The sequence below is a fragment of the Anas acuta genome, chromosome 4 (assembly GCF_963932015.1).
Source record: "Anas acuta chromosome 4, bAnaAcu1.1, whole genome shotgun sequence".
Taxonomy (NCBI): domain Eukaryota; kingdom Metazoa; phylum Chordata; class Aves; order Anseriformes; family Anatidae; genus Anas; species Anas acuta.
Genome location: NC_088982.1, coordinates 64,807,354 through 64,817,657, shown reverse-complemented (window position 1 = coordinate 64,817,657; position 10,304 = coordinate 64,807,354). Strand labels below are relative to the sequence as shown.

The 10,304-nt window shown below is 46.7% G+C and overlaps 1 protein-coding gene across 2 annotated transcripts; it reads left to right on the top strand.

Moving 5' to 3' along the window:
* Window positions 1-1,190: 1,190 nt before the first annotated feature.
* Window positions 1,191-2,251, top strand: LOC137856377 (ribonuclease CL2). 2 transcript variants are annotated; one of them, XM_068681678.1, is made up of 2 exons: window positions 1,191-1,215; window positions 1,739-2,251. In XM_068681678.1, exon 2 carries the CDS (start codon window positions 1,745-1,747, stop codon window positions 2,168-2,170), a length of 426 nt encoding a protein of 141 aa, XP_068537779.1. In that variant the 5' UTR covers window positions 1,191-1,215; window positions 1,739-1,744; the 3' UTR covers window positions 2,171-2,251. The 2 variants fall into 2 exon arrangements, with proteins under 2 accessions (XP_068537779.1, XP_068537778.1); XM_068681677.1 differs by lacking the exon at window positions 1,191-1,215 and adding an exon at window positions 1,228-1,295.
* Window positions 2,252-10,304: the final 8,053 nt, after the last annotated feature.

Below are 10,304 nucleotides of genomic sequence, written 5' to 3'. Positions count from 1 at the left end.
AGAAGCACACCAATGGCCAGCCAGTGTCTGAGCAATGGCTACTCTGGTTTTCAACAGCTACAGGTTTTATTTCTTAGCATTATTTTGTGCTGTGATTCTAGCACCACTCCATGTGTGGGAGAGGCCACCGAAGCTGCAGCATCACTCAGGGCCTGCCCGGCTGGTTAAGCATGGGGCAGCATTGCCACAGCTGGGGCAGGGTTTTCCCGTGCTGCACCTTAGCCCAGTGGCAGTATGCTGCAGTGCTCTCCTGGTGGCATTGGCAGAGCCCACCCTGGCTGTAGCAGTGGCACCGGCAGTGGTTTGGGGAGCTGCAGGCCCTGCTGCTGTCAGGCTGCCTGCTGGGCTGGGTGCAGGATGCCCGAGGGTGCTGCTGGCTTCTGTTTGCTTTACCTGATGCATTTACCTGATGCACAGGAGCCTTAGAATAGGCTTGTTTATACCCCACAGGGTAACAGATTCCTTTCTGTCATCCTACAAGTGTCTTTCTGTGAGCCCCAGGGGCCTCTGAGTGCCCTTCAGCTTGACCCAGGGCCATCTGATTGCCCTTTGGCTCGGCTGAGATGCCTCTGAACTCCCCTCTGTTCCACAAAGAATCTGCAAGTCTCTTTTCATGTTCAGCAATGGTATCCAAGTGCCTTTCAGTTCAAAGCAGGTGAATCTAATTGCTTTCCTGTGTGCCCAGGTACCTCTGATTTCCTACCAGGTCAACCCAGGGATCTTCCCATGTGTATATGTGGCAAGGTTTTGGCCAGTGACGGGTCCCTTTTCAAGCTGGCTCTTATCTAACATGTGGCAGCTTCTAGTCTCCTCCCACAGAGGCCAGCCATGCAGCCCCAATTGCTACCAAAATTTTGCCTCTTAAACCCAGTGTCTTGCCATGGTTCCCCACAGGAACCACGTCTTCCTGTTCAATCCAGCTCTTCATAGTACCTTTCCACGTGCATCTTGCCCCCTCCACCAAGAGGACCTGCCCCTTCTGGTACCTGTGGCCCCAGGTGAAAATATGTTGCCTATGGTGAAGTGGGCAGGAGGAAGCTGAGGGGATGTATGCAGACAGTCATGTGGTCCTTTAATGATTACCTAATGACCTTGAGGGGTGGAGGGATGTGAGGGGAGTGGGGCCTCCTGGGTGCCAGGCTCCCCCCCGCACATTGGACCTTGCTCTTTGCCCTGTCCCTCCTCCTGGCCCCTTGCCTTTTGGGCCCAGCTTGGGTGAGTATAAAAGAGGCACAGGGGGGTGGGAGGGACCAGGAGACCCTGACGCCTGAAGGGGAACTGAGGCGCTCACACAGGTGAGGGTGTGGGATACATATGGGACCAAAGTTTCTGCGGGAGGGAACCACAAGGAACCCAAGCATCCAGTGGGAGAGCAGGAGTATGGCAGGGATCCAGGTGTCTGAGCACGGGGGCAATTGATAGGGGATCCATATGTCTAGGGGGGTGTTCCATAGGAGACCCAGACACTTGTGGGGTGCAGGACTGTAGGGGACCTAGTGCTGGTGGGGTGTTCTGTAAGGGACCCAGGGGTCTGGATGGGATCTACAGATGACCCAGGCATCCAGGGGACTTCTGTGGTGGACCCAGGAGTCTGAGGGGGGCTTCCTCATGCATTTGGAGGGGATCCATAAGGGACCGGCTGTCTGAGAGTGGAATCCACATGGGACTCAGGTGCCCAGGGTGGGTTTTTCATTCAGGGCTCCTGCAGTCCCCATGGCCCTGACCCTACTTACCACAGGTACTGATGGCGAGCTGGACGCTATGCGTGGTGCTGCTGCTGGCATCAGTGGCAGGGTCGGTGGGTGAGACCCGCTATGAGAAGTTCCTGCGGCAGCACGTGGACCATCCCCGGACACTCGGGCTCACGGGGCACCGCTACTGCCAGGTCATGCTGGCACGACGGCAAGTGACGGCCTCAGGGCGGCCTTGCAAGCCCTCCAACACCTTCGTGCATGCCCCGGCTGAGGACCTGGTAGCCACCTGCAAGAACCCTGCTGATGCTATGGGGATCCACAGCACCTCAATGCCCATGGGCATCACAGCCTGCCGCCTGCGGGGTGGGGACACCCGGCCCCCTTGCAACTACCGGGCCCGGCAGCTCCAGCACCACGTGCGTGTTGCCTGCCTGGATGGGTTGCCCGTGCACCTTGCTGGCACCCATGAGGCCTGATGTGTGGGGAGGTGGATTCCCCCTTGCTTCTGGCAGGGGCAGTTTTAAGGGCTGTTTTTACAATAAAGGTGGTGTCACAGGCCTGGGCTCCAGCATCAGCTTGTGGGGGGACCCTGGGACCCTACTCCCCTCTGGGTACCCTTTGGGTACCTCTAACCCCATCCAGGGTGGTTATGGCCACCCTAGGTGCCCCCATAAACCCTTGTATTCTCCCAACCTCCTTGATGCACCCTCTAGGTGTCTCTCACCCCTACGGTACCCTATAGACTGCCCACCATGTTCTCTGCCCCCTACCAGGTGCTTCACAACTTCCCATGAAAGGGGCTGGAAAGCAGCCCTAGACCTTTATTCCCCACCACTCATTGCTGTGCATGGCCCCCGGAGCTGCATACCTTTTGTCTCGAGATCTCTGTGGTCAGTTTGAGGGGAACCGGATCAGAGTTTAGTCTCCAATGGGATCAGTCTCTTCATACAGGTGACGTGGCTGAGCTCAAGAGCTGCAAGACTCGGTCTGTGGAAATTTCACTTAATTTAATAATTTATTTCCATAAGCTTTTCATTTCTGGTTTGGGTATTGAGAAACAAAGAAGATATAAAACAATTACACTAGCACTTATGGTAATGTCTTCCCAATGCTCAACTTCAGGCCAACACCTCTCCTCCCTCTTTGCTACTCTCTACTTCTTTGGTTTTTGCTATATATTACCCTCTCTCCCTTCTTTCTGAGGGATGGCGGGCAATTCAGAAGGCTGGAATTAGGGCATACGGGTTTATTTTCTGATTCTCTTTGCTTCTTCTTGCTTCTTTGCTCTAACACAGCTTTCTCAGTGTCCTGCAGTCTCTTTGGGGCAATTCCTGTTCTGGTGTAGGTTGCACCTGGCCTGTAATCCCTTTGTGTTCATACCTGTTCTGACATTGTTTACTCCAAGGGCAGCAGAGCCTTTGAGTAAATATGTGCTCAGACATGGGTCACCCATGGGCTGCAGTTCCCTTGGAGCTGTATCTCCTTTGGTAGAGCTTCCTCCATTGGCCAAGTCCTGGTTTCAAGCCCTAGTTTCAGCTGGAGCCTGTGCCATGAATATCAGAAGAGGACTTGGTGAGTTGGGCACCTAGACCTGGGGGCAGACAGGCCTCCTGCTGCCCATGGCCACCTTGGTTCCTTTTTCCCTGGTTTGGTGGAGAAGTTGGATGAAGTTGGCCTGGAAAACAGGCACCTCCAGCATCTCTTCTGTCCACGGGCTTGGTTGGTTAGGGTGGAGCTGGCTATCCTTCCCTCCTCATCCCTCTTGTCCCAGTGCCATCTCCATGGGCTTCAGGGCAGGCGGCAGCAGTTTGTCTCCATAGCTGGAGCAGAGAAGGGAGAGTGACAGGGGGTCTCTCTACCTCTACAAGCTCCGACTTAAAGTAAAACTGCTGGTGCCTGGCCTCTGGAGCACAGGGTGAGTCCACCATCACGGCAAGCCCCTGCTTCATGGGGTTAGCAACTATCACTGATTAATGGGGCTGATAACAAGATAGCTGCAACCACCCATCCAAAGACATCAGCATTGGGAAGGGCAGCACGAAAGGGGGACACAAGTACCAGAGCCACCCAGGACCCTCCCTGCAAGGAGTCTCCAAATAAATCCACTGGCTCTAACTGTTTTACTCAAGAGAGTGTGGTGGCAGACAACCAATGCTGCTCTGGGACTGGGAGTAGGGAACCTGAGTAGCTAAAACACCAGGTGGTAGAGTCTTAAGTGAGCTTTGAGAGACCTCAACACTTGAACCTCAAAAGAGAAGAGAGAAGAGGCTGGGACATATGTTGTGTCCCTTACAGGTCTCACTGGGTTTGCTGGGAGAGGCACTGGAGGTGGGTTGCCTGTGTGGCCAGTACCCTTACTTAGTGGGGCACTTCTCTGTGGTCCTGAGACCTTGGGCTTTTCTTCTTTTTTTTTTTCCTTCTTTTTTTCTTTTCTTTTTTTTTTTTTTTTTATAAACCCAATTCCTCTTTGGAAGAATGCAAATATGTTGTTCAGAGTATGACTTACTTTTCCCAGTGTTTACTGCCAGCATGCCTTTTTGTATCTCTTCACTGGTCAGCAACAGCTTCCCTTGAATTTCCATTAGTAAAGTGCTTAAACTGGTGCAACAGACAACTTGTAGTGGCAGCTTGGAGCTACAAACTTTCCTCTCTGAGGAATACCAGCTCCCCTGACTGGAAAAATAACTGCAGAGATCACATCAACCCTCCTGTTGGGAGCAGTCCATTAGCAGGCTGGATGGTGGAACATGGTGATAAAAGAAAAATTTATTGTTCAGGTCAAAGTGATCCAATACTTAGCATATGAAAAATTATGTGGCTAATGACCACAGCCAGAGACCTGCTTGTCTTGCAACTACAGAGAAGCCACAGTCACTGTTACGAACCTGAAACAGAGAAGCACTTGTCTGTCTGGAAGAGCTATTTCTAAAGATCAAGAAGAGTCAGTGAATTCTGGAATATGGAAGACAGAAAGAAGAAAAATTGGGGGTGGATTAGGAAATGTTTAATAAGGCCTGGGTTTTCTCCTGTTTGTCTCCCACAGTACAGGACTGTACAGGTTTATCCATTAGTTATTGCTTCAAGGGGAAAGATATCATGAGCTCCGTTGATGTCTCACTGAGAAAAAAAAAGTCAAAAACTTACCTCAAGGAAATTCACAATTACCTTTCCTTACTGATATTCTAGGAGAGCTGATGCTACAGATCTTTGGAAACTTTAAAGGCAGGGTTGGTTGTTTTCCCTTTGCCAATAAGAGGCCTGACTTAGTAAAAAGGAACTGAGAAGGAGAGACTTTGTGTGGGCCCTATGAAGCACCAGAGGCTCTGTAACCCCAGATTTGCAGCTATAAATAGCCCAGTCTCATGTAATTTCAGTTCAGTCTTCTCTGTGTACTGTGATGGATTTATGTATTGATTTTGCTTTCATGGCCAGAATGGGCCTCCAGGCCACCTCTACTGATGCTATTTTACATGTCAAAAGTGTATTGAGGAGCACGTTCAGCCTAACACATCCACTGAATATCCTACCAAAGCACAGAGACACTGTACTAGCACTCTGGGAAGTACAGAACTGCAAAATATTTGCAAAAGTGAAAGTAAGCAGACTGTAGATGCTGAGCCAACAGGCTTTATAAAGGTACAGGGCTTTCTGTGCTTCAGAAGTTACTCAGGGACTCAAAGCTGCTGAGATGTTTGCAGTCACAGCTGTACATTAAAAGAGTGTATAAGAGCACTAAGGCAGCCTTTTAAATGCTTCCCGCTGGCTACTCTCAAATTCAATTTGCACACAAACACATTTTTGCTATTGCCACCGGGAGGAAGAAATGGCAAGCCTTGCAAAGCCAGTATTAGCAGCACCACTATGCATAGACTTTGGCCTAGCACCTGGTCGAGGTCCAAAAGTCGAGACAACGTGAACGTGACCGACAGTTTGCTTTGCACTGGAGGACACCAAACTTCAGCCACAGGCCAGGAAGAGCATTTACTCAGGGTTCATCAGGCAGGTCTTTCTCAATCATTTCAGATAAATCCACCTGTTCCAACAGGACTTTCACTTCATGAAAGGTAGAAAAATTACTGTGACTGCACGAGCCTTTTTCAGAGCATATGCACAGCAGTTTAAAAGTGCCGACACCAAAAATGGGCCAAAAAAATGCCACTTGAGGGCAGCACTGCTCCATCAAATGGTACTGCTCAGAACTCGAACTGCTTCTTTAGGAAATGACCCCTTTGGCGTCCCCTTTGGCAATTTTATACTCAAAATATATCCATCCAGTTTTAAGCAAAGCTTGCAAGGATCCATTTTCCTTGAAGCTGAAGAAACTGTGCGAGGGTTTAAATCTTGACTGAAAAGGGGTTCCACATGGGTAGGGAGTGCCAGTGTACCCCTCAGGCACTCCAAGCACTTGGTACCTCAGAATAAATGCCTGCACATCTTCAAGAGGAGTTACAGAAGTACTGCTGAACAGAGCACACAGCAAGGTGAGAGGAGCCTCAGAGAGGTTCCTACTACAAGACGTGTGTTGCAGAATTAAAGTGCATGATGATGTTGCAGGACTTACCATCGAACACAGAAGACCTGAACTCTGGGAGAAAACAGATTTGAGGCAACATCTTGCCTAATGCATAACAGATGAGCCTGCAGATTCTTCCAGTTTACTGGCAAGGACTAAATGACTGCAAAATTAGCTGATGACTTTCTTTCTTCCCTCTCTCTCACAAAACCTTGTTGATCTAAAAGTAGTATGAAAGATACTTTAGCAGCTTACTGATTAAAAGATACTGCATATTTTCAGTATTATTTTTCACTGGTTTCTTTTAAATACCTTGCAGCCATCTGGAACCACAGCACAGTTAGTTACACGCTACCCTGCTCAACATCAGCAGCAAGACTGACTTATTTATAGAAGGCACCACTGTGCTTATCACATTCCCAGAAAACAAAAGCAGTGGAGCCATCCCTATACTGAACAGGAGCAGAGAGAACGATCTTACACGAGCTGTCCAACTTATTTAGAGCCTGATGCAATGACTGACACTGTGGGTTGTGGTTAGTTTGCAAGTAAACTGAATATACTTACAGTCTTGCTAAAGTTTCTGTGTGCATGTAGCAAGCAGATCGCATGCCTGTGCTGTTCCATGAGCTATTCTGACTGAAAAAAAAGAGGTATCAAGGGTGTTTGGTTCAGTTTGGTTGTTGTTGTAGTTCTGTTTTGGTAACGCCTCCTGCAGATGTCAATGAAAATGAGTACAGAGCATCCGTTAGTATATATTGATGTGTGCACAAGCAAAAGTTTTCTTGGAACCACTCGTTCTAACACACAAAAGAGAAAGAGAAAAAAAAAAAAAAAAAAAAAAAAAAAAAAAAAAAAAAAAAAAAGATAGGCCTCTCTAGCAGTCCACACAGCATTGCTTGTGTACGCAGTGGTGTCAGGTGGAAACAGCAGCACTCACAAAAATTGTGCAGCAAGGAACTGGACTAACAGAACCTGAATTGTGCAGCGTACCTCATCAAGGTCACTTTTGTTGTAGAGTATAATAGTCATTTGCTTTCCAGACCTTAGATCCTCAAGTCTGCAATTTGTTGTGAAACGGGACAGAGTATGTGTTTAACTTGGAAAGCTTTCACACCAAAAAATGGTCAAAAGGCTATGCCACTATGCAAAGTTAAAGAAATTGCTAAGCATGCAAGCATACTGCATAGTATAAATATGATTCATCCTGTGAACCTGCTGCCAAGACTGAACACCCCGGTGCTGCTCTATGGAAAGTCCTTCCACTTGCCTGGTTCCTCTTCCACAGCCAAGGCTGGGTACCAGCTTTCTCAGAGATGGTCCTTCTTCCATTGAAGTCCTGAACCACTATTTCACGAAGACCCTCAAGGTCCTTCTCCTTGCACCGAATATCCCTAGCGTCATCGCCTCCACTTTGTGTCTCCCTTTCCTGAGCAGCTGTTGTGTTTTTTTTTTTTTTTTGTTGTTGTTACTATTGTTTTCTCTTTTCTATTCAAGTACATCAGGCAACACAGTAGACCCAAAGGAAAACATTTTCAAGGCAGAAATTAATCACCATTTCAGAAAATCCATTTATACAGTACAGTCTGGAAACAACATATTCACAGTGTGTCTCAGCCTCCTTTTATGCAGAAGACAGCCAGCTACAATAAGAGACTTCGTCACTATCCTTAAACTTCTGGGGTTCAGCCTTTTTTCCAGGAAGACAAAGATGTCTTTACCACAAGAAACCACGGGCCATTTGCAGGCAGCAGACAGCAAATCTGTAATGGCAACAAGTAGCAAAAAGCCAGTAAGGGACCAGTCCCTGCAAACAAAGAGTTTTTGCATTTTTCTGTTTTAATAAAGCCTTGCATTTATTTTTTAATTCTCTTCTTATTTAGGCACTTTCGTGTTCTGCTTATCACAGCCAAATGTGAAGTCCCAAGGTTTCTAGTTGATTCTGCCTTTTAACACTGCAGGGAGACAGAAACTATCGTCTTGTTTTGTGGGTGGGAAAATCCAGGCTGCCCAAGGTCACAGAGAAACACGGAGACAGGAGCTCAGTCCAAGCTTCCTAAACCTTATTTTTTTAAATATCATTCCTTCCTATTTATATGCTTTTCCCTAGGATAAAGACTAAACCCACTAGTCTGACTTTTTTCTTTAAAATATATATATATATATATATATATATATATATATACACCAGCCCAGGAGTAGTGTCTGAGTTATATCTGCCCAGATGTCATGCCCACAGTTTGCTCTGACACTGCTCATCCCACTTTCTGTCAAATAATTAATTCCTCAGACAGGAACAGGGCTGTTGCTTGTGTAGTACATACAAATGAAGCAAATAACGCTCTCTCACAGGTTTCTCTCTGGCTCATATGCTCACTTTAAGATCACACTTCCACGGCCCAGCAGCTAACATTATAAAATAAGTGGCATCACATTTCCAATGCTACTGTGCAAATTCATTTTTGCTTCTTGAAAAGCAATGACATTTTTTCAGAACCATAGCAGCGAATTGCTTAAATAGGCACTGCAAAGACCTTGAAAACTATTTACACAGCAAAGTTAGTGCTGGGCTCCATGAATTCAGCAGCACGAGTCCTGTGAAACCAGGCTGTTGCTGCATGCCATGCATGCTGGAAGTGGCGTGGAGAGAAGTTTTTTCCATTGCTATCACATATGAACTGCAAATATTTAATGTCTTCCTCTTAAAATATACCTTACAAACACAGCAAAATGAAGCACCAGCTCTCCTGCAGTTTTCCCTCTGAGTCATTTTTTCCATCAGGAAAAATGCCTTCTTATAACCCCTGCCTTCTTATAACCATTCCAAACAATATGGTAGGCTTGCCAACATCACGGTGACTTGAAAAGCTCTGTGAAGAGTAGAAACATTTGCAAAAGTTTTAAAATTAAACCTTTTTTTTTTTTTTTTTTTTGAGAACAGATTTTTTCTGTAACATTATGCAAAAATTTTGCTCTTTTTTACTGAAAAACAGTATTTTTAAATATTTTTAATCATTCGTCCAAGGAAGGCAAAAACCTTTCTTCTGCCTCTCTAATAAGTATTTTTTTTTTTCATACAGAGGAAAATTCCATGGCATTTCTCTTCACAATCACACTGTTCATATGCCTAAAATAAAGCAGCTATCAACGGAATAAAACAAAAACCAAAACCAAACAAATAAAAACAAGCATGAGCTTTCCATTTGAATTCACCTAGATTTTCTTACCTGTATCTCACAAAGAAAAATGAAGAACAAAGTCCTGTAGGCTGACTGACTGACTTTGTTTTTGTGGGCTTTTTTTTTTTTTTTTGTGGTCTGTTTTGCTACAAAATACCACTAGTGGCATTTTGAGAGCAATAGCAACTGTCTTCAGATCACCCGAGAGTTCAGTCTTCAAATCACCTTTCAGGTCTGACAAAAAGAGGAAATTTTGCTTTTCTACATGACACATTTCTGAACCAATGTGCAGTTTAACAGCAACAGCTGATTTCTGTGATCTCAAGTATGTCTGTGATTCCATTTTTCATCTTCTCAAAGAATAAACGTTCAGGAAGAATAGAACTATTTCTTTATGTCTGGTAAGTGAAAAGGCCCTGTGGCTCAGGCTGAGTACTGGGGCTGATGGGCTCACCCTGCGCTGGCCTTTTGCAGAGGTGCCAGAGCCCATCTTCTCTCTGTCACCAGGAATTTAAACAGTAGATCCCCACCACCACCACGACAAGCAAGGCCAGAGATGGGAAAGAGCCACAGCTTTCCATGAAGGACTGAGCTGAGATGAGGCCAAGCCTCTTCTGTACCTGGGGATTTTGCTCTGAAGTGCATCCCAGCATGACACATTTGGCAGCTCAAGGAGGCTCACATCTCGGTGCTCACTCTCACTGCCTGCAAAGCACGTGGTAACAGCACAGGCATCTGGCAGAGCAAATAGCCAACCCCTAACTTTTTCCACCTGCTCACAGACCTTGGGAGAGAGGCGCTGCAAGGAGCCAGCACTGACGAATGCAAAAACCACGCACCTCCTCCTGCAGATACCTCTGTTTCCTTGGCTCTGCTCTGTTTTTTTTTTTTTGCTGTCTGTGACGTGGTCCTGCCAGA